This window comes from Camelus bactrianus, chromosome 35 (assembly GCF_048773025.1).
Source record: "Camelus bactrianus isolate YW-2024 breed Bactrian camel chromosome 35, ASM4877302v1, whole genome shotgun sequence".
Lineage (NCBI taxonomy): Eukaryota > Metazoa > Chordata > Mammalia > Artiodactyla > Camelidae > Camelus > Camelus bactrianus.
In genome coordinates this window covers 18,690,475-18,718,201 of record NC_133573.1, presented here as the reverse complement: position 1 = coordinate 18,718,201, position 27,727 = coordinate 18,690,475, and the positions used below count along the sequence as shown (strand labels likewise).

General features: G+C 41.2%; 1 protein-coding gene, 1 non-coding gene and 1 pseudogene across 11 annotated transcripts in view; 2 read left to right on the top strand and 1 right to left on the bottom strand.

The window, feature by feature from the left end:
- The window catches only part of CACNB2 (calcium voltage-gated channel auxiliary subunit beta 2), a 347,480-nt gene that overhangs the window by 310,616 nt on the left and 9,137 nt on the right, over positions 1 to 27,727 (top strand). For 5 of the 10 annotated variants that reach the window (XM_074358075.1, XM_074358071.1, XM_010967946.3 and 2 more), the window contains 4 exons: positions 3,760 to 3,893; positions 7,623 to 7,703; positions 8,162 to 8,220; positions 19,791 to 19,900. In XM_074358075.1, the coding sequence (XP_074214176.1) occupies positions 3,760 to 3,893; positions 7,623 to 7,703; positions 8,162 to 8,220; positions 19,791 to 19,900 (384 nt within the window). Of the gene's footprint in view, positions 1 to 3,759; positions 3,894 to 4,038; positions 4,059 to 4,531; positions 4,594 to 7,622; positions 7,704 to 8,161; positions 8,221 to 19,790; positions 19,901 to 27,727 lie in introns of all 10 variants that reach the window. The other 5 variants (XM_074358077.1, XM_074358073.1, XM_010967949.3 and 2 more) reach the window with 2 other exon arrangements.
- LOC123612132 (large ribosomal subunit protein eL29 pseudogene) lies at positions 10,624 to 17,232 on the bottom strand (annotated as a pseudogene).
- LOC123612134 (U6 spliceosomal RNA) lies at positions 22,185 to 22,291 on the top strand. Its single transcript, XR_006719327.2, has one exon. It is a non-coding gene; the product is annotated as a U6 spliceosomal RNA (small nuclear RNA).

Genomic DNA, 27,727 nt, shown 5'->3' with positions numbered 1-27,727 from the left:
ACGGGCAGAAGGAGGCTTCTCTCTGCTCCTTCTCAGATGTGTGCAGTTGTAGGGATTATGATACAAACCCTATACTGTTTCTGTGTGTCTTACACACTGTCTCGGGCATTCCTGAGGACTGTCACTAGGCTCCTGAAATGGGAACAGGCTAGTTCACACTGTGATAATACCACATTTTGATAATTGTCCAAAGCCCTGCCCAGAGATGTCAGCCCCACTTCTGTAAATCAGGAAGAGCCTTCCGTCCCCTGTAGTGGAAATGTAGCCTTCTCAGCCTTTCAGCAATGAGAGCCCACATGTACATTTTGAAGAATACGTGAGTGTGTTTGGAAAATAACATTTTATGTATGTAGCCAGATGTTAGTCATTACTAAAAATCAAGTTCAATTAAGAGTTTTATGTAATCAAGATTATTTTAAACTTCCTCCAAATTTTTTACAGAGACAGGGTTTTGGAATAACTTTTCTGAATACCAAGAGCAGAAAACACTGTGACTAAGGGGACTGGAAATACTAACCAACTACAAAACGTGTAACTGGCCCATCAGTCTCCACTATGATTTCCATATCAATGCTACGACTTACCTAATGGAAAACGTCAGAAAATTCTACAGAGAGGTTCCCCCCACCCTACCTCCAGGGAAAAAACCCACTAATCTATCAAATGTGGATTGGCCTCCAATTATAACTGTCATCTTGGTTTCCTGAGGCCCTAGCTATAATTCCCCTCACCCATTGCTAGACCGAAGAAAAGAAACATTTGCCTAAACTAAATATACGTGGAGGTTCTCAAGGATTTGGAAAAGGAAACATTTCCACTTCACCCCTGGGTGATGAGGTAGTGGCTGGTTGGGCACCACACACCCCATATCTGTATGTGTGGTATCCATACACTTGTTGCTCCAGCACACCACTCAACTTGACCCAACTGTCTGAGATTAAATTAAATTTAGAGTTCAAAAAATGTTCCCAAGGCTCTCTAACAAGAAAAACAAACAAAGAAACAAACTTACTAGTGATGAAGAAAAGAAACTATTTTTAAATTTATGGAAGCAGTTTTTCCCAAGTAAATACTAATGTTTGCCAAGGTATGCAAATACAAGTATGAAATTAACATCTCTCAGTATAAGGAGAACCATCTGATCCCAATAAAATATATAGAACTAGAAAAAGAGTTAACAGGCTTCTTAACTCTTCATAGATTTCCTTAATGTGTTTTGAAAGTAGACAAATGTCTTAGAATCCTGTGTTTCAGAACAAACCCAGATGCTTTTAGGTTTTAGTTAACCAAAGGCAGGAGTAGTAAGCTAGAAAGTTCTCAGTTTGGGATTTTGAGCCCTTGGGTCCAAATGCAGGTAAATTTCAAACCTGACTCAGGCTATGTGGCAGGGGAGAGCCAAACATCTGGGCAGTGTCCCAGCTAAAGTTTTTATGCATTTCCACTCTTCCTTTAAATAAATAAAAACCATCTGCTGATCACAGCAGACGGGATTCAATGGGCAAATCATAAAATTCAATTCATGAACTTTGCCATCCTTATCCCGAGGTCCTGTCAACTCTGACAGGCAATTAGGTATCCTCAGTTTCAGAGAGGCTTTCAATGGGTGCGGTCCCTTGAATGTGGCCTTTATAAGCCCAATAAAAGATGAGAAAGGTAAAAATTTATGGGAGTTTGCCACCAGAAGGGAAACTTACTTGACATTGCTTAAGATGTACTATAGAAATAATGAAAAACTGGCCGAGGTCCTCTCCATCTCATCCAGGAAGACACTAATGACATACATCCTCCCTAAATTGGAATTCAAGGAAAAGCACCATCAGGTGGTATGACAGTCAGCATCAGTACAGACCACTAGGCACGGGGTATAATGTTTCATTGTACAACACATGCTGAGCCTTGTAGCTTAGCAAAATGCAGAGATGGGGAAAGAGAAAGGGAAGAGATGTTTACTAGGTATGTGTAACTGCATACCTGGAATTAACTCAGTCCATTGTTAACTTTCACTGGAGGAAGAGACTCCTCCATCATCTTCATGCAAGCAGTAGCTGATATTTGCAATACTGGGCAAACAGTGCCAGCTATTCACTCCATCGCAGCTTTTCAACCTACTCAAATGAAGAGGAACAATTAAACCAGAGAGCCTAGTTTTCGCAAGTCTGAGTGAGTCATCTAATGTCCATAATGAATTCAAAATTGAAAAATCGCGTGATGCCCATCAGATGATCTCCTGTCATTTGGAAAGGTTAGCAGCAGCTGTCATGAGCACCAGGGCAGCTTAGGGGGGCTCACAGGGAGTGGAAGCTAAGATTGTGCAACACTGGGCTGTCTGTTATTTCACAAGAGCAGTGTGGTCCTTAAATCTGATTGTAATTCTAAATTGTAGTTTTCATTAAGAGAACTGTATGTGTCATATGATGCTTTCCTGGGATGAGTCGATTTCCTCTCTTCTGCTTGACCTCAGCTACAGTGCAGCATCATTTGCTAGTGAGCTCCTCTCCATAGCATCTTCCTGAATCCTCACACTGAGGATGTGACCTGACTCGGGAAGCTGAGGAAGTGAATGAGGGCACCAAGGCTTGCTAAGGGACCTCAACCGGGGTCTCAGCCTCAGGGAGGGATGGGTTACAGAGTCCTGGAGGCAGAACTGGATTCCCAGTCCTGGCTCTGCTGAGTTGCTACCAAAAACAAGTCCCTTCATCTGTGAGAGTTTATCTTTTTAATCTTGAAAAATAAGAGAGTTGCCGTTGGTCATTAAAACGCTCTGATTCTCCTGATGATAAAACTCTCCAGGGATGGCATGTGGAAGCATGGTATAAACTTCACAATGAGATTGTGGACTTTTTTCATGGAACACTTAATTTTTAAGTGCCCTATTTTCAAGGCAGAAGAGTTGACAGCGTGTCACACCACAAACCTAAACCTCTCATTCTCCAGATGGGGGATCAGTGGCATATTCTCTTGGGTCTTTCTGCCCTTCTGTGCTGCCTCTCATGTAAATCCAGTGGCTTTATATAATATCATCGCAAGGCTCCTTATGTCACTATGTAAGGTTCATTTCATTTGGAGATCGTCAGATCCAGCATTTTCTAATTAGTCTTCGGTCAGAACTGCCTCTGGTGGGGGAGGGTGCCCAGAACATGAAATCATTTTAATCCTGTCCATCTTGGACTCCCCTGGAATCTGCCTTGTGTGTAACTTTTTGTGTTGCTGGATTTAGGATTTTCAATTCTCTCTGTCCCTCAGATGCCTCTTGCAATTTCAGAGAACCTTTTCACATTGCCTTTATTTTCACCCAGAAGCAAACACAATAAGGAATCAGAGTTGCAATGTGATACAGGTTTCCAATGGAGTTGCTGATTATCTGAACGCTGGTTTAAGATATGGGAAGATGTGAAGCCAGGTGTCCTGCCCTGTCCTCATATCCAGTTGATTCAGAAAAATACTGATATTATATTTGAAACAAAACTACAAATTGAAAACTTGTTTCCTTAAGAAATATCATTCGAGAGATTTAGCATGAAGCGGATTTGTCCAAGCAAACGTATTATGAGAGGGTCTTTCCGTTTTGTTAAGATTTGATGACATTGCATTCTTCACGGGCTTTAACCTTTAAATTTTACTTTGTTGACTGTGCTGAGCACTGATGATAGATCTTTTACTGTGGTTAGTTTTGTTTGCTTTTCATTTTATTTTTTTTTTATAACCTATTTTTCCTCTCCTGTCTACCTGATGATTTTTGAATTGTTTGTCTGTATATAGCTGTAGACATAGATGCTACTGGCTTAGATGCAGAAGAAAATGATATTCCAGCAAACCACCGCTCCCCTAAACCCAGTGCAAACAGTGTAACGTCACCCCACTCCAAAGAGAAAAGAATGCCCTTCTTTAAGAAGGTAACATGACCTTTCAAGCTCCCATCTGTCCACGCGCTCAACTGCACTGCGTCACATTTCTGGTCCTGTGGACTGTCTGCGTCCTTGATAAAGCCAATAACATGCATGCTTTGTTGTTCTTTGTTTCTCTTCCACGCTGCTGTAGCTAAGCAGAAGCAGAAATCGGTAAGTGGACATTGACATCAGCTCTGTGTATCCTGCCCCTGGCATCATTAGCATTCAAACCCACAGTTCTATTCGATACAGTCATGTCTGTCCTCAGAAACGAACCTATCAAGCAGCTCATTGAGTCCATGCATTTCAAACCAGCTCAGTTCAGTGAGTGACCTGTGAAAGCACCATTACAGTATTTATCCTTTTTGATGGAATAATATCGACCACCCAGGGAATTCGTTCCAACATTTCCAGGAACGGCAAACACTGACAAAACTCCATATAATGCACCTCTACTGTGCATGCGTCCTGTCTGTCTCTGTCTCTCTTTTTTTTTCCGGAAATTTAACTGATAATCAAGCATATGAAAACCATGATTAGATTCTGATTTATGATATCCAGATACATAGCTTGTACTAAAAAAATTTTTTTTACGAATTATTCAATTTTTAATTTAGTCAGTATTTAAACTTCTAATCCACTAGGTGCAAAATCTGCAGATGAACAAGACCATTGGAAAACTGCAGGCTTGTTTTGGCGGTTTACTGTGAGTTTTTCCTATTGTCCTATCTAAATACTCTCCCAATGTTCTTGCCTCCTTCATCACTCAGATGTCAGCATCTCACCTGTCGGATGATGGGGGTGGCTGTGCGTAGAGCCTTTGCCACTGGCCAACCAAGATGCTACCCAGTGATGCTCCTTGTCCCCCCGACTAGAAACGAGGGTATTCATGAGCTCTCTTTTACTCCAAAGTCTGTTTTCTCCCAGCACATTTTGTAACTCTGAAACATTATTTTTTAAAGATGCCTCCCCTCCAATTCCCATTCTTTCCCTTCTTTTACACACCACTTTCCACCGCCTACCGCGCTTTTAAAGTCATTCTCCCTGATGTCAGCAAAGTCCGGCACAACCATGAGTCTATCGCAACATGTAGGTGTGCAGTAAAATCCACTCTGCCTTAAACTCTCAATGCCCTGAACTCTTTTCCTCTGCGCACAAGTGTTCTGCTCCCTGGAGGAACTCTCAGGTCATCAGCGAGGTGTCAGATGCTGAACTGTGTTTTGTTTTGGTTTTTTAAAAATAAATTATGGTTGATTTAATCATGGAAAGCCTAGCCACTCCAGGCAAAAATTAAAACATGTGGATTTTTGTATTAACACCGTAAGCCCCAGCTTGATGTACATACGTGCACAACAGCAGGTCCATTTCTCTGGTCCTGTCTTCTTGTCCCACCTAAAACTTGCAGCCAAGTTTTGACTAACAGCATTTATAGCCGCAAAAGGCTGGAAATTCAGCATCGCTCAGCTGCTCTGGGCTTTACAGAACAGTAACGCGAACTAAAACCACATTCATCAAGATAGAGTGTTTTGAAGTTTGCTGACTCTCAAATTCCAAAACTTTAAAAATCTTTCTTATAATTTTTCCACTCAATAATCCAAACTAATTAAATTTAGCAGGGAAGGATAGCTAACAATGATGGAGTCATTATCAATAGGGCACAGAGTACCACTATTCCATCAAATAAGGTAATTTCTGTAGTACCCTATTGATTAAGAAGCTGATTGATTACCAGCATGGGTAACCCTTTGCTAGTTGGCAGTCACCAATCAAAGGAATTGAAGATCTATCAAATAATGGGCCACTTAATATTTAAAGACATGAAATAAAATTTCTTGGGAGCTGGGACTAAAATACAGGCAACTTACATTCCTCGTTGTTGTAACGGTGGGAAAGGTCTTCTCAGACGGCAGAGTTACAAGGACTTGGCTTCTAAACATTTTCAGCATAATCCCAGGTGGTAGCAATGTCGTAATTTAATGAACATGCTTATGATGCCTTCGGCACTGGTATTCATTCTTCTCATGTTATCGATTATGTGGTCAACTTCACTGTAGAGTTCAAAAGCCAAAAAAAACCTGAGATTCAATGAGAAGACTGTTTTCCATGTTTTTGGTTGCTTTTCGAGTGGTGCTTGTTGGCATTTGTGCTGTCACTGTATTATGTTTGTCTTGGGTTTTTTTTTTTTTTTTTCTGTTTAAAAATGTACTCTACCTTGATTGTGTCTATTAAAATTAATTTTGAAAGAAAGTCTTCTTTAGAAAACTAGAGAAGGTTTTAAGCAGTGAAATACGACAGCACCGTCACAGTAGCATTTTCTCCCCTCTGATTACATCGTCCGTGTGACTGTTGGCAAAATCTCAGATGGAAGCTTTTGAATTTGAAATGCTTTTGAATACCCCCTCCCCTTTAGGCAAGTTGAATTCTGTCAAAGTCAGAAAGTTTGAAAAGGGCAATTTCAAGCAACAGGAAAATACTCTTGAGTGACAGCCTGATGTAAAAATTACATTCACATTTGCAGTAAGATTATCAAATTTTTGAAATAGTTTAAAGACTTTTTTCTCTTGGGCTGTGTGATTCTTAAAATATATTTTTTCAGATACTCCTCAGTGCAGGAAGAGTCATATCACAATGATTTGTTTATCCCAATGTCTACCCATCTCTCTCTCTTCTACATGAAAAAAAAAGGCACTTTTGGGGTCAGTTTAACATTCTCAGCTGTTAAAATAGCCAGTTTTAATGTAATCAAACGAATTAGTTATCTAATTTTTTGAAAAAATGTTATTTTAGTCATTTTATTTGAAGCAGTTAAGCTGAAAATTTTTGCCAGTCTTAGAAATGGCTACAAAATTAGGTCCTCCTCCTGCTCTTCTAAAAAAGAAAGAAATTGTGGGAAGACGTGAGTTAGTTACTTAACAGAAGCACCGCCTGAGCCGTGCTTGAGAAGCGTGTTAGATACACAAGGTGACCGTGAGCCTTTCAAGGCCATGGACACAAGCTTGAAATGTACTATCACACGGGGAGCACTTTCCCTCCAAGACACATATTCTGACGTGTTAAGTTTTTAAGATCCAACGTACAGAAACCCAAAATCTAAAAATATGAATCACTGAGTTGTGAATCATGATCATGATTACCATTTACTAGAACAAGCACTCAGGCGAATTTAAACTCTCGCAGTAAAAGAGACAGGGTCAAGCATTTGACAATAAGTTAACAATGTTTTGAAGTTAGGTTTTATGCAGGTAAGGCAAACATCCAAGACACCAAGGTGATAAGACCTTTCTTTTCCTTGTAATTAACCACCTTAGGCCTGATCATTCGACTTTTCAGGAAACTCAGATGCATCTGAAAAGCCATATTAACCATCAGCCAAGCCTAAAAGCACCTCTTCTGCATGAGGCATGTTTCTGTCTGTTCTGCTGAGTAGTTTTTTTTTTTTTTTTTTTGCTCAAAAGCAGCACGTCCTACTTGAGGAACTAATATCTCAGTAGAATTCCTTGAGGAGAGCGAGAAAACTGTAGACAACTCAGGAATTTCAACATATTAGGGAAATCAACCCACCCATCTTGGATTGGGTTTATTTAGAAAAAGAGGCAAGTGATTTAAAAAAAAAAAAAAGGAAATTTCTGGAAAGTTAGTGCCTCATATTACTGAGTTCAGAAGAGCAGTTGAAACATAAAATATTTCAGTTCCCTCCGCTTTTTAACCATCTGAAGGCCTCTCCTCTCTCCACAGACAGAGCACACGCCTCCGTATGACGTGGTCCCTTCTATGCGACCAGTGGTCCTGGTGGGCCCCTCTCTGAAGGGATACGAGGTAGGTAGCGACCCCCCTGGATCAGCCTTGACCTTTGCAGGTTGAACTGCTTTGTGACATCACCTCCCTCTCCAGACTCTTGAGCTTAGAATTTAAAGAGCTGGGAGCAACAGAGCCGATTTTTCTCAAGCTGCAGGACATACGTGGCTTCCTGTTTTGTTCTCTTCTGTTTTCTTGGCTGTTGCTCTGGAGAGTTCCGCTAGCCACAGTGAACTCCCATCTGGGGAAGGGGTATCACCTGGAGAGGGACCGAAAAACCACTTGAAATGTCATCTCTTGTCCCTACAAGAGTGAGTTCACGGAACCTTGTTAATTGTCATCAGATCAGAACGAAACGGGTGGCAACCTCACCTAATGGGAAGTCCCGGTTTTCAGACACTCTCTAGAGGAATAAAACTCTTTTAGCCTAATTAGCAATATTTGTATCATCCCTTCATCGATTGCTTTCTCCCTTGCAGGTCACAGATATGATGCAGAAAGCGTTGTTTGATTTTTTAAAACACAGATTTGAAGGGCGGTGAGTATTTCAGAATACTGGGGTTTGTGGATTTGGTCTTGAAGATGATGAAACCTGAGTGAGACAGGCATGTGACCTCGAGGGAAAAGTAGCTTCTGATGTCTGGGAGGGTTAACAGGAGATAAGTTCCATTCTGTTCAATCTGATTTAATAAATATTTGTCATACCTGCTCAGCCCATCCTGAACGCTGGCTATTCCAGCCCTCTGACTGCACCTGTGTCCATAAACTGAACTTGGTCAAATCCCTGCTGACTTGTCTCCCCCAAATTCATAATCAACTGGTCCCCGGTGCTGTCTAGGAATCATTCTCTTCCACCCAACTTTCTCCTCTTCTGAAAGACTTTCACACCATTTCCTCTCTCATCAAACCCTTCTCATCTCACGCCCCACCATGAACTTACTTCCTATTTCATTAAGAAAACATTGGCAGAGAAGAGCTTCCACCACCTCACCCATGCCACTGTGTATTTGCCAGGATGCTCTGCTTTTTCTCCTGTGACTATTAGCAGTGGTCAACTCCGGCTTCGGCAGTGGATCCCAGGCCCCATCCCCACCCCAACACAACTCTTAACAGTCCTTCCCTCCCTCGTCATCAGTGTTTCTCTTTCTAATGGAAATACCATCAGCATGTAAAGATGGAGTTGTTGCTCCCTTTGGCAGAATTTGACCTCATGCTCCCCCTGGCTGTCCCGTTTCTCCCCTTTTCTTTACAGAGCTCTCCTTGAACAAGTTGTGTCTACATGCTCTCCCCGTAGTCTCCTGAGCCTTCTCACCCCGAACTAGTCACATCTGATCACCAGCGACCTTCACGTTGATAAATTCAGGAAGAAATCCTCAGTCCTCCTCTTCATTGACATGGTGGATGACTCCATCCTCTTTTAAATTCTTCATTTGCTTGGTTGCTAGAACCCCACTTCCCTGGCTTTCTTCTCTCTGACTAGTCACTCTGTGTCTCCTTTGTGGTTCTTCCCCACCAGCTAGACATCCCAGAGAGCCCAGGGCTGTCCTTTGTCTTCTGTCTCCACTCACTCTTTTGGTTGATTCCATTCAATGTCAGACTTTTATTTTTTTTAAATAAAGTACTGGGGATTGAATCCAGGACCTCGTGCATGCTAAGCAAGTGCTCTACCACTGAGCTATACCCTCCCCCAATGTCAGACTTTTAAATAGCATTTCTTTGCTGGTCTCGCCTCTGAATCCCAGATCCCTATGTCCAACTATCTATGCTGCATCCCCACTAAGATGTCTAATGGACTCCTCAGACTTAACCTCCCGATTCCACCCCCCTAACCTGCTCCTCTCCGTCTTCCTTATCTCAATCAATAGCTTCTTCATCTTTCAGTCCCAAGACTCTTCAGCGCCGGGCAGCTCAGCACAGGCACATCTAAGATACAGGTAGCATAAAGGGAGGAGGGATTAACACTGACTTAGGGATGTCAGTAGCCAGGAAGGGTTTTGAAATGTTACCTAAGGTTTCACCAAGTGAATTAGGAGGAGAAGGACATGTCCCGCAGAGGGTGTGAGGTGTGTGAAGGCATCAAGGTGTGACACAGCATCACGCAGAAGGCATGCCACCTAGAGGTCTTCAGGTGAAACTGCTGGGGAGGGAGGAACTGGTAACCAAGCCGAGGCCATGTCCAGTGTGTCATGTCAATCAGCTGGGACTTAATCCCTTCCCTCCCCGCCTTAAATGCTTTAATCAGTATTTATGGAGCCTAATCTATGTGCCAGCCATCACGAAGAGCAAAGTCACACAAGGGCCTCGGCTTCATGAAGCTTAGTCTCTGGAAAGGCAGCCTGGAATCAAATAGCCAGCGGGCGCCACAGTAAAGGTTTGGCCAACTTCTGAAGCCTCGGAGACATGATCAGTGTCTCAAATGGAAACTTCAAAATTTAAACTAAGAGTAGGTGATGGGAGACCTGGGAACATACAGGGCTAGGGTATATTTCTCTATTTTTAACAAGAAAAATACGGTGCCTCTCTTTCCCACATTTCTTTCCTTTTCCTGTCCTAATAATACAAGCACAATAGATGGTTATCTATAGGTTTCCGTGTTCTTGTAGATTTCTCAGTGTGGTACTTTCTTCCTTGACCATATCTGCTCCTACAACTGTTTCTTATTTACATTGACTTCTCGTAGGGGAGGCAGGGCAGGCAGGGAAACTGTGATGGCAGAAGAGATATTGTCAGCTGGTGATCAAGCAAAGGACTGAAAGAGACAGAAAAAGGAAGAATCTGTGTTTCAAGGCATTAAAAAAAAAAAGACTTTCAAATCAAAGCCTGCCTAACCAAATGCTCCTAATCAGGGATTTTTGTTTTTCATAACTTTATGTAATGGGTTTTATTTCGTGCCAGGAAACACAGCTTGGTACTTGGGGCCTCTGGCTCGGTCCATGGCTCTGGCCAAGCATAAAAGGCATCCCTGTGGTCAGGCCCGTTCAGCTTTCACTTCTGTGTTCCTGACTTTTCATTTATCACAATTTGAAATTGTCCACCCGAGCCTGCTTACCCAGAAAATTCCTCTAGACCAGGGACTTTGCTTTCTGTGACTGAGTTAACCCACTGCCCTTTTCTAAATGCTAAAGATGGGGAAATGAAATGGGGCTTCCTGACTTAACTCTATTTAAACGAGTTAAGTTTTGAATTTAGAAGATAGATTTCAGCTATAGGGTGTATCTTGGACCCATGTTTTCAAATATCAGCCGTCCAGTTTGATTTCACTTAAGAAACAGACAAAATACCTGAATGTTTCTGGCCAGAAGTAATTTCCATATGGCTTTATTATTAGACCTGCCTTGTTTCATCTGGATGCAGAGAGCTGGAGTTCAACATTCTAGACCTGGGATCGCCAGTTAAAAATGTTCAAAGGAAGTCATAGGGCCCAGAAGGCAGAATTTCAAAAAGGCATGCAAAACTGTAGCTTTTTTTACTCAAGGCAAGACATGCAGAATTACTGAATCATTCAGTGTCTGCTTCTGGTAAGCCAGACTGCACGAGAGGGTGGAAGCGCCTCACAAGTATCAATCAGGTGTGTCTAATTTGAAATAGACACAGGAAAAATACATTACTCCTTAATTATCTCTTAAATAAGCAAAATGTATTTTTTTAAAAATTTCAAAAAGAGGGAGAAAATATGAAAAGAAGTGTTGTTGATGGAAAGATTTTAGACAGGAATTCTTTTCTGTTTCTTTTCATTTTTTTTTTTTTAACTTTGGGGGGAAGGTAATTAGGTTTTTATTTTGTTAATGGAGGTACTGGGGATTGAGCCCAGGACCCTGTGTGTTCTAAGCAAGTGCTCTACCACTGTGCTATTTCCATAGCACCCCTTCCTTTCTCTTCTTAAACCCAGCTAGGTTCATTTGTTGAAGCCCCAGGGAGTTGTCAGAATCGCGATCCCAGTTAAAACAGTGTTAAGTGTGTCAGGTCAGAGGAGAGATGCTGAATCATTATCCTCTCTGTGATGGGCGGCACCAGAGTAGCCCATTTAAATCAGACACACCCTAAACGACTGTGTCACCCTGTACACAAAGCAGTCTTCCTACTCACTTTGTAGGACAAGGACAGGTAGATAAACCAGGAAATCGGGGACAAGAGGGAAAGCCACCATCAGCGATGAAATCCGTTGTCCTCTTCAGTGATTTTGAAGATGTCAGCTCTGGGCACAGAAGCGTTTGGAATGGGTACTGAATTCTGCCGGGGTATGAACATGCTGAGCCTTGGGTTCAGCACAGGACTCTTACTGGAAATCAACCATCCTGGGAACCATGACATCACTTTATTTTGTCGTGTGGCAAGTTTACTTACGTATGAGACAACTTCTAAACTGGTGGTTCTCTACCCTGGCTACATATTAGAATCAGCAGCAGAGCTTTAAAAATTAAAATAAAATTTTTTAATAAAGAAAAGAAAAACTAAAGGCGTGTATCCCACCCATGACTAAGGGAAACCAGATCTCTAACTGTAAAATCTTCTGTGGCAATTTTGTTATACTGTGAGGGTTGAAAACCCCTCCTCTACACTGACTTGTCCCCAGAATTTTGCCCTTAGGAGTTTCAAGGTAGATTTTTTTGGTGGAACCTCAAGTAGGAACAACTCAGGAGTTGAAATAAGCTAGCAGCTGTCTTCACACAGCCTACGAAGCTAACCATGCAGGCAGGTCAGTGGAAGCCTGGCTGAGTGATACCACGTGTAGAAAAAAACAAAGCACATGAGACAAAGAGGAAGTTGTCTTGCTGACAGAAAATCTGGTCCTTCTGCTGAATCCATCCCCTGAGGCTGACGATGAGAGGCTCCTGACCGGGTCTTTTCTGTCTTGTCACTGCTGCATCCTCATGATGGTTGCAACTCAGGGCAGCCTGTCTCCCAGTGAGTATCCAGGGCTTGTAGATTCTGGTCCTCAGCAAGGCTTGGGCCCCATCAGCTGTAGTGATACAGTGCCCATCACTTCAGGTACCAACTCCTCCGCCTCGAACACCCTGCCCACAACATCCATGTGGCTCATCCCTCATTTCCCTCCGGTCTCTGACAAAAGGTCGCCTTTTCTGAAAAGTCTTCCCTGAGCACCCAAAAGATACCGTCCCCAGCCCCCCATCTGTATCCCCATCAGCCTGCATTATTTTTTAATGGCATTTAATACCACCTGACATCAGACATGTTTGCCTCCATCCCTCTGCTCTCCCTCCATCCAACAAGAATTTCAGTTCCATCACAGCACCCTGGATGGTGATTCACACATAGTAGGCACTCAGTAAACCTGTGTTGAGTGACTGATTCCCTCCAAGGCATGCAGGTGCTCAGCATGGGGGCACTATACCATCACTCTCCTCAGCCACACTCACCTCCAGATAAGTAAAAGTATTTTAAAACAACTACTAAACATGGGATGGTCCCCACCTGTAGTCTGCTTTAACCTGTGAATGCACCATGAAGTAACAGTGAAATTGGTGGGCTTAGTATCTCTTTTCTGGTTATTGCTTTTTTTTGGAGAGGGGAGGTAATTAGGTATTTTTTAATGATATGTGCTAAATATTTAATCTTTTTTTAGTTTTCATATATGTGCTAATTATTGTTTCTAAGAACAGATCTTTAGCTTTTTAAACTTGCATAGTTATCAAAGGAATAAAGCCAACTACAAAATAAGAATCAACAGAATGCAATAATCCAATCATAAAGGACAGTCAAATGTGCTTACACATATTCAAAGTGTATTTTTTTTTTAATGGAGGTACTGGGAATTGAACCCAAGACCTCGTACACGCTAGGCACATGCTCTGCCACTGAGCTAGACCCTCCCCCACCCCCATCCTGGTTATTGCTTTTTGCATGTTAAGTAAAATTTTTATCCAAGTACAAAAAGCTTAATCAAATAGACTTACTTTTTTAAACGTAGGAATCCCACTCAGCAATAAAAAGGAATGAAGTGTTAGTAAACGCAGCATCGTGGATGAATTGCAGATCCATTGTGCAAAGTGAAAGGAGCTTGGCTCAAAAGGCTACAGTGATACATTCTGGAAAAGGCTAAACCATAGGGATGGAAAACAGCTCCGTGGTTGACAGGGGTGGGGTGGGGGCAGGACTGACTACAAAGGGGGCAGCACAAGGGAATCGGGGAGGCAATGGAACTGTTGTGCATCAGGAATGTGACGGTGGAGACAGAATTTTATGAATCAGTCCAAATTCATGGAACTGTACACAGTAAAGGATGGATTTTATGGTCTACAGATAAACATCATTTTTTTTTTTGTTTTTGCAAAAGTAATTCCCTTTCCATGCTTTACCTAGTGCCCTGCTCTCCAGATGAGAACCCCTTTTAGCAGTTTCAGTTGTATCTTTTGGTATTTACTCCTTGCCTCTAAATAATGTGCTTAATTTGCTGCTTGAGTTTTCGGTGTCAGGCATTATGTATCGACTTCCGACCTCAGTGAGTATTTAGCTTGTCTCCTGTATCTTTCTCCTCTCTCATCCCCGTGACCCTGCAGACATCTCGTCCTCCAGTCTCCCACGAGTTAAATCATAATTTTGAGTGGTTCCATATTTCATATGTGTTATGACCATGTAAATAACATTTAAATGAGCCATGTCCTACACTGTCATTACTTTCTCTTACATGTTTTCTTTGTGGTTTCTGCGAGATTAATAATTGTGCTTTTTACTCCTGCTTAATTTTTTATATCATTGGCACCAGTTTAGCCCCCAATTCTCCCCTGGTTGTCTAAAGCTCCTCACAGTATATTCATATACCTCCAGCAATCTCACAACTCTTTTTTTTTTCTTTTCCTGCCTCAGGTTTATTTGTACAAATAGCACAGGTAGACATGAGCGCCATGCAGACAGCAGCCCAGGGGTCAAACTAGTCCTTATATCCTCACATCAACAGACAAAAGCCTCTACTCTGGAGCCTTTGTGGGGGCCTGGGGGCCTTTGGGAGCCTGAGCCTGAGCTGCAGCTACAGCTATGGCCTTGGTCTGAGCCTTGTCCTTGGCCTTTGGCCGACAGAGCCTGAGACCCTTGGCGATGCAGGCACAAGCACGTTTCCCGAGCTTGGGGTGAGCAGTGTAGGCAAGTCGGCTGAGCTTGTGGCTTCTGCCCTTTGGGACCTTGGGCTTGACCTCCTTGGGCTTTCTGAGAGCCTTGACAGCCTCAGCACGTGCGCTCGTGGCCTTGGCGTTGTTCGCCTGCATCTTCTTCAGGCCCTTCTTGTTGTGCTTCTTGGCAAAGCGCGTGTTCCTCAGGAATTTGGGATCCACCCCCTTAAGAGATTTGTATCACTGCGATCAGGGCTTTCTGATGCTGTTTCTGTGCCTTTTGTGGGACTGGTTGTGTGAGGTGTGGTTCTTTGACTTGGCCACGCCTGCACCGGAGCCGGGAGATCCCGAATTGCCTGGGACCGGAAGAGAAAGAGCTCTTTTTTTTTTTCATTATAAGTTATCACAAGATACTGAATGTAGTTCCCTCTCCTATACAGTGGAACTTTGTTGTTTATCCATTTTGTATATAGTAATGCATATCTGCTAATCCCAAACTCCTAATTTATCCTTCCCCCCTCCCTTTTCCCTTCGATAACCTTAAGTTTGTTTTCTGTCTGTGAGTCTCTTTCCATTTTGTAAATAAGTTCACTTGTATCTTTTTTTTTTTAGATTCCACGTGTAAGTGCTATCATATGATACTTATCTTTCTGTCTGACTTTGCTTAGTATGATAACCTCTAGGTCCATCCATGTTTCTGCAAAAGGCATTATTTTAGTCATTTTATGGCTAAGTAGTATTCCATTGTATATAAATATACCACATGTTCTTTATCCAGTCATCTGTCAATGGACATTTAGGTTGCTTCCATGCCTTGGCTATTATAAATAGAGCTGCTGTGAACATTGGGGTGCATGTATCTTTTTGAATTAGAGTTTCCTCCAGATATATGCCCAGGAGTGGGACTGCTGCATCATAGGGTAACTCTAAGATTTTTAAGGAGTCTCTATACTGTTTTCCATAGTGGCTGCACCAGATTACATTCCCACCAACACAACTCTGCCTTCCTGATCTTCCTTCTAGGAATGGCTGGTCTGTCCTGCTCCAGTCTGGCTGGTTTGTTCTCTGTGCTGAGTGCACGTCTGTCGTTCTGGGACAGCCCTTCCATTATCCTTGGGACGCCTTTTATCTTCTTTTTGGGTGGGAACCCCTTTTTCCTAGATCACTTAAACTCTTTCAAGGTTTACCCTGTCATTTCTGTCAACCACATACTCTAATAGTTCCTTAGAAAGAGTACATAAAAACTTTTTGAGACCCCGAATGTCTTAAAATCTCTTTAATCAACCCTCCCACTTAATTGATAGTTAAAGTGAGTATGGGAGTCATTTCTTCCCAGGTTTTTTTAAAATAAACATTCCATTTATTCACTTTTAAGCTTGCTCAAAGTGACAAGTAAAAAGAAGATATTATCCATCTTGAAAAAAAGTCACTATTATGACACAGAACAAAGAAAACTTTGAAGAAAATAAGACTTAAAATATCTATTTTCAGACAAATAGGGAAAGGGGTTTTAGGACTTAGGATTATATGCAGTACAATTTTACATAATCATATATAATGTAGGGATCAATTTCTATCAAATATTCCTATGCCCTGGAACTTTGTTACTCAGAAAGTGGCCTGACACCAGCAGCATCAGAGTCATCCAGAGCTTATTAGAAATGGTGCACCTCAGTCCCCACCTCCTACCTACTGAAATCAGAATCTGCATTTTAATTCATTCCTGTGAGATTCACATACCTATGAAAGTGCGAGAAGCGCTGACTGCACCAGAAAACCACCTCAGTAACCGTACTATCCTGGTGTCCTAGAACCCTATTTGGTTTTTGCCTACTACATTTGACACATAAATTTTACATATCCATACACTGAAATCACAATTGTATATAAATGATATAAAGGTATATATATTTACCAACATAGATTATCATGTAATTAATTTTTTAAAAAGCATTGAAATATTTTATATGGTTCCATTAAGAAGAAAATATACAAATGTAAGTTTACACAGAAAGACATCTAGAAGTCTCTACTCCAAATATTAAGGGGGGATCACAAGTTTTTTTTCTTACTTTTCATTGTTTTCTAACTTTTCAAAAATAAGCACAAATTACTAGTATAGTTTTTAAAATAATAAAAGTTTAAAAAAAAACATGGAAAATTGAAAATGGGATAGAGTTGCATCAGGACACAGACGGCTCAGCAAGCATCAAAGGCAATGCATTCTCTTGTATCTTGGATGGACGGTTGAAGCCCATGGCATAGACTCCCTGGAGAAGCTGTGGCTTCAGGCGTAGCTCCTCGAAGGACTTCACTGAGTAGAGAGGGGAGTTTGGATCCCGCTGCAGGACTTCCACTTGGTTGGTGTTATCAAAAAGGTTGCTTCTGATCAGCTTGTTGAGTAAGGATTGGGCGGCTACGTCCTTTCTCTTCTTCATCTGTCTTCTCTGCATTAGCATTGGTCTTGACAACAGCACCACTGGCATCTGGCTTGATTTTCTCTTCCTTAAGATTCAAGTTGCTCAGGGACTCGGCCGCCGCTTCCTGCTCGCCCACCGCCAGGGCGCACGAGTCGGTGGCCACGGTGCCGGGCGCAGCTGAGGCGCTGGTGCTGGCGACCTCGCCGGCCAGCGCGGCGCGATGAGCGATCCGCGATCCCGGGCAAATCCGGCCCCGCCAAGGGGGAAGTCATTCGCTCCTCCCAGAATTTTTAAGGCTCTTTTTTGCTCCGTTATCACCTGGCTTCCAGTGCTGCTGTTGAAAAGTACAAACATTTCAATTCCTGACACTTTATATGGGACCTGCCTTCTCCTCTGGAAGCTTTTAGGTTTCTCTCTGTTTCCAGTGTCATGAAATTTTTAAGAATATGTCTTGATATGAAAATTGCAACCTTTGTACTGAACTCCCACCCCCGTTCGTTCAGTTTGGAAAATCGGACTCTTCTAGAATTTTTTTTTTTTTTTCACTTTGCTCTCTTGTGTTTTCTTTATTCTCTTTTTTTTTTTTTTCTGAAACTCCTGTTATTTGGAAGTTGAAGCCTCTGGGTAATTCTCTAGTTATTATGCCTTTCTTCTCCTATTTTCCATCTCTTTGTCCTTTCTGTTTTACTCTTTAGACGTTTTCTTTAACTTTGTCTTCCAGACCGTCTTTTGAATTTTCATTTCTGTTTTTATATTTTTAATTTCCAAAAACTCTTTCTTATTCTGAGTTTTTAAATAGAAGTTTGTTCTAGTTTCGTAGATATAATCATCTCTTAGCTTTCAACTTTGGGTGTTAGTCATAGTTGATTTTTCTGTTTGTTTTGGTCTCTTATGTTAGAAGTTCTCCTAAGTTGCCCACGGAACACTGCTGTGCTCACATTGAAGAACAGGGCATCAGTGGGGAGGGCAGAGCTCAGTGGTAGAGTGCATGCTTCGCATGCACGAGGTCCTGGGTTCAATCCCCAGTACCTCCTCTAAAAAGAAATAAACCTAATTACCTGCCCCTGCCAAAATAAAATAATTAAAAATAAAGAACAGGCCATCAAATAATCAACTGGCAGCTCTGTGTTCATAGGTAGAGCTTGTCACCCTTATGCTTCCCTGAAGGACAACCTCACTGGACCATCTACATAGGAAACCAGCAAAGTCATTATCTTTGGGTCTTTTCTATGTGGTGGTCAGATGCCCCAGAGAAGAATATTCCATTTGAGTGCCTGGAGGATATAAACTTGGCTACCAAAATTCCAAGATGAGGAAGAAGGCTAGGGGCTCAACACTTAGAATTCTTTTTTTCCTCTGTCCCTGCTCTGCCTAGCATCTCCTGGTCAGATGCCTCCCATTTTATTGGTTTTACATCACATAGGAAAGGGATGGCCACCTCATGGCTTGATGGCTCAGAGGGCAGGTAGAGGAATCTAACTATGAAACAGACTCTTCACCAAATCTCATTTGTTTTTAGTCCCCCCTTCACCTCCTTCTTCAGAGGTTTTGTGAGCCTTCTGGGTTGTTTGTTTGTTTGTTTTTATTATAGTATAGTCAGTTACAATGTGTCAGTTTCTGGTGTACAGCACAATGTCCCAGTCATGCATATACATACATATATTCATCTTCATATATTTTGCATTAAAGGTTATTCAAGGTACTGAATATAGTTCCCTGTGCTATACAGGAGAAATTTGTTTTTTTTAATCTATTTTTATATATAGTGGCTAAGATTTGCAAATCTCAAACTCCCAAATTTATCCCTTCCCACCCCCTTTCCCCCATAAGATTGTTTACTATGTCTGCGAGTCCCTTTCTATTTTGTAGATGAGTTGAGCCTTCTGTTTTGATCCACACCTCTTCCTCCTGCTGGCTTGTTTATTAGCTGTTTCCAGTCTAAGTCATCTACTCTTTCCAGCTGCCAAATTTTGTTGTTCTCATTTCTACCTTCTCTGACATGACCCCCTCACCCAACTCATTATTATGTCGCAACACGCTGTGGCTTCTCCGGAACAGTCATCTTAATCAGTAATCGTTGCATTAATTTATTTTCTTATTTCTGATTACCCGTCTCTGCCACTAGACTCATAGCTTCCGAGGGAAGACCTTGTGTGCTCATCCTTATTTATTCCTCATGCGTCTCACACACCATGCTCATGGGAGAGATTACAGCCCAGGGGCTAAGAATATAGGCTCTTGGAGTTCCAGGTTCAAATCCCAGCTTCACTACTTACAGTAAATGTATAGCCTTGGAGAAACAGTCTACCTATGGGTCATTTTTTTTTCATCAGCAGAAGTGGGATAATAATCATCTTCTCTGCTAAAGTTTTGGGGATGATTTACTGAGAGAAGCCAGGTAGTGAGACAATGCTGAGTGCATGCCTGGCACTTGGTGGGCAACCAATAAATGCTAAGGTAGGCACAGGATTTTAAAAAATGAATGATTAAGTGCCCTAACATTTTTTAGTTTGAAAATATGGTCACTATATATATATACTTCACACACAGTTTGGGGCATGTGCTTCTGTCCCCTTTTGTTCAGTTAATAAGGTCAGGGTCTTCTGTTGTTTTCTCCCCAACAGGATCTCCATCACAAGGGTCACTGCTGACATCTCGCTGGCCAAACGCTCAGTGTTGAACAATCCCAGTAAGCATGCAATAATAGAGCGATCCAACACAAGGTCAAGTTTAGGTAAGTGTGACCAGAAACTGACACATTGAAACTGATGGTACTTCAATTTAAAAAAAAAAAAGTTTACGTAAGTGTGCGCCCCGCGGAGGAGCCGAAGCGCTTTAAAGCCTTCTCTCCAGAGGCTGCCAGCAAGCAGATCTAACTCGATAATTTCATGTGTCACAGAGCAGAGAAGAGACAGACACATGCTGCCAGTTGCTGCTGCTATAGTCTTAGCGATTTCATGGTGTGGAAGGGTTTGTTTTGAAAGTTTGAGTTAAAAATTCCACAGGCTGTCAGCATGAATGTTGTGGTTGTGGTTTGTTTTCACGGATGTAACCTTTGGTGTCTACAGATTCTCAAAACGCCTGGCTTTGCCTCAGTGTTGGCACAAACAAGGTCATTAACCTCTGTAAGGCCCAGTTTCCTTGTCGAAACAAAAAGAGATAATAGTACCTACCTTGTAGAATTATTGTAAGGATTAAACATAGCGTGTCTTCTGTAAATAATGGCTGTTATCCCAGCTCTCCCTTAATGCTTGAATTATATCAATAATTATATTCAGGATATTTGTGTGTGAGTGTTTATGAGCTTGATAAAGGATAAGTCAGTTCCTGATCATGTTCTACTGATTGAGAGCAATATTTTTGTTTCATCAGTAAGAAACAGTTTGGAGATTTTAGTTAACGTGTCTACAGGGTTGTGTTTGAATACTGTCGATTAACTTGTGCTAGTTTGATCAAATGAAACATCTGTGGCAACTATGTCATCTCTCTGGCACCTGCTCGGAGTCTTGGGTTAATCGCTGTTACACGTGTAACTTATTGGGTTGTTAGGCTTCTGTTTTTAGAAACGAAATTCTCTCCAGGTTCTATGAGATCTTTGGTTTTAGTTAATTTTTTCTATTTATATGTAAATGTATAAACCCTTTGAGAGGCTGGCTTTTAACATAGAAGTTTTGAGTGTAGTCTGAAGTATATTCTGTAACCAATAGAGAAACTGTTAAGAATAAGGAACTTTCTGTTAGTACTCATTACACTACTGATAATACTTTAGTACTTTGTAAAGTATACACTTACTGCTGTAGTACTATTGCTGTAATACTGCATAGAACTCAGTTCTGTTCTTCACCAACCTATCCCCCATTGACTAAAACTTCAGTAATCAGAGCTTTAGAAATACACTGAGGAGAAAATGTGATCATACATTCTGTTGATAGTGATTTCGTACCCTTATCATCTGTGACCCTTAAAACTACATTTTCAGTGCTCACAGGAGTTGTTACAAAATGCTCATTTCTTTGATTCAGCTGATGAACAAGATCAGGTGATTTACTTAGACTCACCAGCTGAATCTGTGGTGTAACAGATTTGTTTGGCTTGCCAAGGCTTCCAGAACTTTCTAACTATATAGTATAGTTAAATGGGCCTGTCTGCAGCATATTGTTTATTGGGCATCCATCAGACATTGAATGTCATGCTAAAGTCTGGGAACAAAAAGGTGAATGAGATGAAGCCCCTGCCCGACTGGTGCAGCCATAAGGCTAATACGTTAACAGCTCCCCGGAGTGGAGGGGGTGAGGAGGGTGGTCGTGCACTGAACTGGTTACCAAAGAGCTTACGCTGCGGCAGGTGGAGCCACCGGGAAAGGCCTCCCCTAGCTGCTCAGCCTGAGCTTGGACTTGAAGCCTGATAGGCTTTAGCCAAGAAAAAATGGCAAAAGAGTGAAGAGGGTGATAGAGATTTACAACAGGAGCAACAAGAGGCTTCTGGAAAACATAAGTGCTTTATTTTGGCTGAGTGTATGGTCTTTAAAAGAGGGATGTGGAAGAGGTTTCACCCAAGAAAAAGCAAAAGCATAATTGGACATGAAGATGTGAACAGAAATGTTCATCAAAACCTGGGAACTACCCCGATGTCCATCAAAACCTGGGAACTACCCCGATGTCCATCAGCAGGTGGACGGATAAACAAATCATGGTATATCTAGACAATGGAAAACCGCCGCACCCTTGACAGACATATTGATGAATCTCATAATAATCATGTGTGAAAGAAGCCTAAGTAAAAAGAGTACAGACTGTACGATTCCATTTAAATAAAACTCTAAGGAATGCAAACAAACCAATAGCCTCAGAAAGCAGATCCTCCGGGATTGCCTGGGCTTGGGGAGGTGCGCCAGGAAAGGGTAGGAAGGCGGGACTGTAAAGGAACGCAAGGAAATTTGGGGAGTGATGTATATTTCACGGCTTTAATTTGGGTTGATGGTTTTGTGGGTGTATGCAGGTGTCAAAATTTACAAAACTGTGCTCACTTCAGCAGTACCTATACCAAAATTGGGATGATACAGAGGAGGTTAGCATGACCCTTGCACAAGGATGACACACAAATTTGTGAAGCCGTCCACATTTTATTTTTTTTAATTTTTTTACCAAATTGTACATTTTAAATATGCACAGTCTAATGTTTAATAAAGCTGTTTTTAAAAATACAATTACCATAGGATCCAGAGAAATGAAACATTAGGTTCACATAAATACTTACACACAAATGATCATGGAAGCTTATTCCTAATAGCTAAAGGCTGGAAACAATCCAGATGTCTTTCTGTGGGTGAATATATGTGGTACATCCATTCAGTAAAATACTACTACTCAGCCGTGAAATGGAACAACCATTGAATCAAGCAATGGCTTGGATGAATCTCAGAGGTCTTATGCTGAGTTAAAGATGCCGGTCTGGAAGGGTTAAATACCGTATGATTCCCTTTATATGACGTTCTTGAGGAGCCAAAACTCTAGTGACAAACACCTGTGGTGACATGGGGAGGTGTGAGCACAAAGGGACAGCCCGCCGTTGCTTTGGGAGCAGTGGGACTGTTGCGTGTAGACTGTGGTGGCAGCTACGTTAGTGTGTACTTGTTTCCTGTGGTCAGTGTCTCCACTTCACTCACCTTTATTCACTCTCCAGCTGACTCCCAACCGGTTTCTACTTTATTACTTTAAAAAAAATCTATTACTAAAGAAGTTACTGGTAACCTGCCTGTCATTAGTCCAGGGGACACATTTCAGTCTCTTACTCAACACTGCGGTGATGTTGGGGGGACATTTGTCTTCTCTCTCCTCCAAGCACCCCCTTCCCTTGTGTCCCTCAGCACCACTGACTCTGGGCTCCAGCCTCTCCTCTTTGCAGACATGTCCTGTGTGGCTTTGGAATATTAGGAATTCTCCATTGTTCATCTAGGATCTCCACTCTGTTCCCCTCTCTCTTGTATTCACACCCGTTGCTTTAATTATCTCCTAGATTCAGATAGCTCACGATCACATCCCAGGCTAGAGAGCTCCTTTAAACTCCAGAGTTATACCTCCTACTTGACAGTATTGCCTTATATTCCTCAAGCTTAGCACATGCTAAAGAGAATCTCTAATCTTTCCCATATTCTTCTAATTCCCCAGGGTTATTTCCCTGAATAATGCAGGTCAGGTTGCTCATCCCCATTTTGAGAACCAGGAAACCCTGGGGCCATCGTGACGCTTGAGCTCTCCTTGTCACTTCTTCTCCCCCGCATACCTCCAGGTCTGTTGGTTCTGCCCCCTAATTATCTGTTAGATCTGTCTAATCGCATGCAGGGTGGAAATCACCGCTCCAGTCCAGGTCCCCTGAGCTTAGTTCTTCACACCAAAGCCAGTGAAATCTTTCCAAAGAACAGATCTCTTCCTGACACATCCCTGCTTAGAACCTCCAATGTCTGCATTATTCTTAGACATGAACAAAAGCCCTTGACCTGGCCCTGGACACCACAGGTCCAACCCTCCTCACCTCACCTCATCTCACCCCGGGTCCTGCCCTGTCCCTCCGCTTCAGCCATGCCGTCTCTAGGAGCTGACCAGGGCTGCCATAACCAAATGCTGCAGGCCAGGAGGCTGATGCAAAGTTACTGCTCACTCTTCTGGAGGCTGGAAGTTCCTGGGGAAAGGAAAAGGTGCTTAGAGCGGGCCTTAGATTCCCTTAAAAGAAGTAAGGAACTTGTCAAAACTAGAACTCTGTGCTTAGTGATTATGAAAATGGCATTGGAATTACCATTAAATCACTGATACCAGAGCCATCTCAAGGTCTTATTAATTTCTTTCTTTTTTAATTGAAGTATAGTTGACTTACAGTGTTGTGTTAGTTTCAGGTGTACAGCAAAGTGATTCCGTTACATACATATGTGTGCGTATATATTTCAGATTCTTTTCAATATAGGTTATTACAAGATACTGAATATAGTTCCCTGTGCTATACAGTAGGTCCTTGCTGTTTATGTTTTACATACAGTAGTGTATCTATGTTAATCCCAAGCTCCTAACTTATCTCTCCTCCCTCCTTTCCTTTGGTAACTGGAGTTTTTCTGTTTGTGAGTCTATTTCTAGTTTGTAAATAAGTTCATTTATCTCTTTTTTTTTAGATTCCACATATAAGTGATATATATTTGTCTTTCCCTGACTTATTTCACTTAGTATAATAATCTCTAGGTCCATCCATATTGTTGCAAATGGCAGTATTTCATTATTTTTTATAGCTGAGTAGTATTCCACTGTATGTATGTGTACATACAGCGTACACAACAGTCTCTTTACCCATTCATCTATCAGCAGACATTATGGCTGTTTCCATGTCTTGGCTATTGTAAACAGTGCTGCTATGAACATTGGGGTGTATGTATCTTTTTGGAGTTTTGGTCCTTTCTGAATATATGCCTAGGAGTGGGATTGCTGGGTCGTATGGTAAGTCTGTTTTTAGTTTTTTAAGGAACCTCCATACTGTTCTCCATAGTGGATACACCAGTTTACATTCCCACCAACAGTGTAGGAAGGCTCCATTTTCTCCACACCCTCTCCAGCATTTATTATTTGCAGACTTTTTAATGATAGCCATTCTGATGGTGTGAGGTGATACCTCAGTGTGGTTTTGATTTGCTTTTCTCTAATAATGAGTGATGTTGAGCATCTTTACATGTGCCTATTGGCCATCTGTACTGTCTTCTTTGGAGAAAGGTCTTACTAATTCTTAACTGACCACTTGGATGTCCCCCAACACCAGCTGCTATCAAAGTAACAACCCCCTCTGTTTTTACAGTATTGGTCAATTATAGAAACTGGTCTCCAAACAAGCAAAGCGTCCCTTCTTTTTGTTTTACAGAAAACATTATGATTGTCCCTGAGCACTGCTGTTAGATATCAGAGATGTAAAGTGTAGGCAGAAATGCTCTTCATTTTCTCAGCACCAGTTTTAATTCAGCACGTGTTAGAGATTGGGACATGGAATGATGAATAAGGCTTTCAGATTCAGAAATGAACATCAGCAGTCTTGAACATTTCTTTTTTGACATAAATTCTAAGTATGATGTACTGTGTTAAAGGAAAACCACTAGTATAGATTCATTTCTTTTTGAAGCATCATTTTTACTTGGAAGTTAAAAGTATTTTCTTCAGGATTTATTGGTCATCTTTCTTTAAGGTTTATTTACTAATATGTTGCATTGGGATTCTGAAAATCCCTTTTAAATTTTTTAAAAATACATCATTTCTCCCCTTAATGTAAAAAGTGTAAGATATTTGTGTATGTAAGAATATTAAAAAGATATGTGTGTGTATACACACACATATGTATACACAATACATAAGATCATGATATATTGACACTGACTGTTAACAGGAGTAATTTGAGGATATGTAATAAGATAATGGACTATTTTCTTTTGTTAATCTGTTACCCAGATTTTATACAATGAACAAGCGTTACATTTATAATCAGTTTAATAGTGCTCAAACCTCTAAAAACATGTATTTTTTAAGTTGTAGGATTCTGTGACTCAATAGCTGTTATTAACAGTACACAGATGAAAATCTTTGGGACCAAATTTCTTTTTACTGATATAATTACATTTACCATTATATTAGTTGCAGACATACAACATGATTTATACATGTATGTATTGTACGATGATCACAATAAGTCCAGTTATAAGTTTATGTACATACACAGTAATGAATTTTTTTCTTGTGCTGAGAAATTCTAAGATCTACTCTTTTCGCAGCTTTCAAACATACAGTACAGTGTTATTCACTGTGTCACCAAGCTGTGTGTTACATCGCCAGGACTTACTTATATCATCCGAGCACCTTCACCCACTCCCCACTTCCCATCTCTGGCTACAACCAATCTGTTCTCTGTATCTATGATTTTGATTTTTTTTTTTCAATTTCACATTTAAGAGAGATAGTATGGTATTTGTTTTTCTCTTATTTCACTCAGCATAAGACCAGTAAGGCCCCGTCTATTCATGTTGTTGCAAATGGCAGGGTTTTCTTTTTTATGGCTAAGTAATATTCCTGTGTGTTTGTATATCATGTTTTCTTTATCCATTCATCCAGTGATGGACTTAGGTTGTGTCATCTTGGCTATTGTAAATAATGCTGCAGTGAATATGGGAGTGCAGGTTTTTCAAGTTAGTGTTTTCATTTCCTTCAGCTAAATACCCACAAGTGGAACTGCTGGATCATACAGTAGTTCTGCTTTTAATTTGGCAGTGGGCAGGGGTGGGTGGGGGGCTCCATACTGTTTTCCACAGTGGCTGTACCAGTCTACATTCCCACCAACAGTGCGCGAGAGGCCCCTTTTCTCCACATCCTTGACAACACTTGTTATTGTTTTTTTGATAATAGCCATTCTAACAAGTGTGGGTGATATCTCATTGTGGTTTTGATTTGCATTTCCCTGCTGATTAGTGATGTTGAGCACCTTTTCATGTCCCTGTTGGCCATCTGTATGTCCTCTTTGGAAAAATGTCTATTGAGATGCTCTGCCCATTTGTTAATTGGACTGTCTGGCTTTTTTGCTATTAAGTTATATGAGTTCTTTACATATTTCAGATAATAATTCTGTATCACGTACAGGTATACCTCATTTTATTGTGCTTTGCTTCATTGAACTTTGAAGATAGTGTTTTTCACAAATTAAAGGTTCTGGGAACCTGGAATCAAGCAAGTCTATTGGCACCATTTTTCCAACATCTGCTCACTTTGTGTCTTTGTGTTACATTTTGGTTATTCTCTTGATATTTCAAACTTTTCAGTATTATTTTCTATGATGATCTGTGGTCAGTGATCTTTGATGTTACTACTATGACTCTCTGAAGACTCAGATGATGGTTAGTATTTCTTAGCAATAAAGTATTTTAAAATTAAGGTATGTACATTGTTTTTTTTAGAAACAACTTATTGAACACTTAGACTACAGTTTAGTGTAAACTTACTTTTATATGCACTGGGAAACCAAAAAATTCATTGTGACTTGCTTTATTGTGATATTTGCTTTATCATGGTAGTCTAGAACCAAACCCACAATATCTCCAAGGTACGCCGTACACAGGATTTGCAAATATTTTCTCCCATTTCCTTCGCTGTGCAGAAGCTTTTTAGTTTGATGTAGTCTCAGTTGTTTACTTTGGGTTTTGTGTCTGCTTTTGGTGTCAAATCCAAAAAAGGCTTCGCCAGAACCAACATTAAGGAGTTTACTACCTATGTTTTTCTCTGGTTTTATGGTTTCAGGTTATACATTTGAGTCTTTAATCCACTTTGAGTTGACTTGTGTGTACGTGGCCATCGTTTTCACATCAGTATTTACTGAAGAGACTGTCCTCTCCCCCAGTGTATATTCTGGGGTCCTTTGTCATAAACGGACCATTTATGACAGCCCTCCATCATTGTAGTGGGTACTGCAAGCTGCTTCTTTTGCTTTATAGACCTGTCATATCTAGTAGTCTCTGGTTATTTAACTGTTATTTAAATTTCAATAACTGAGTTGT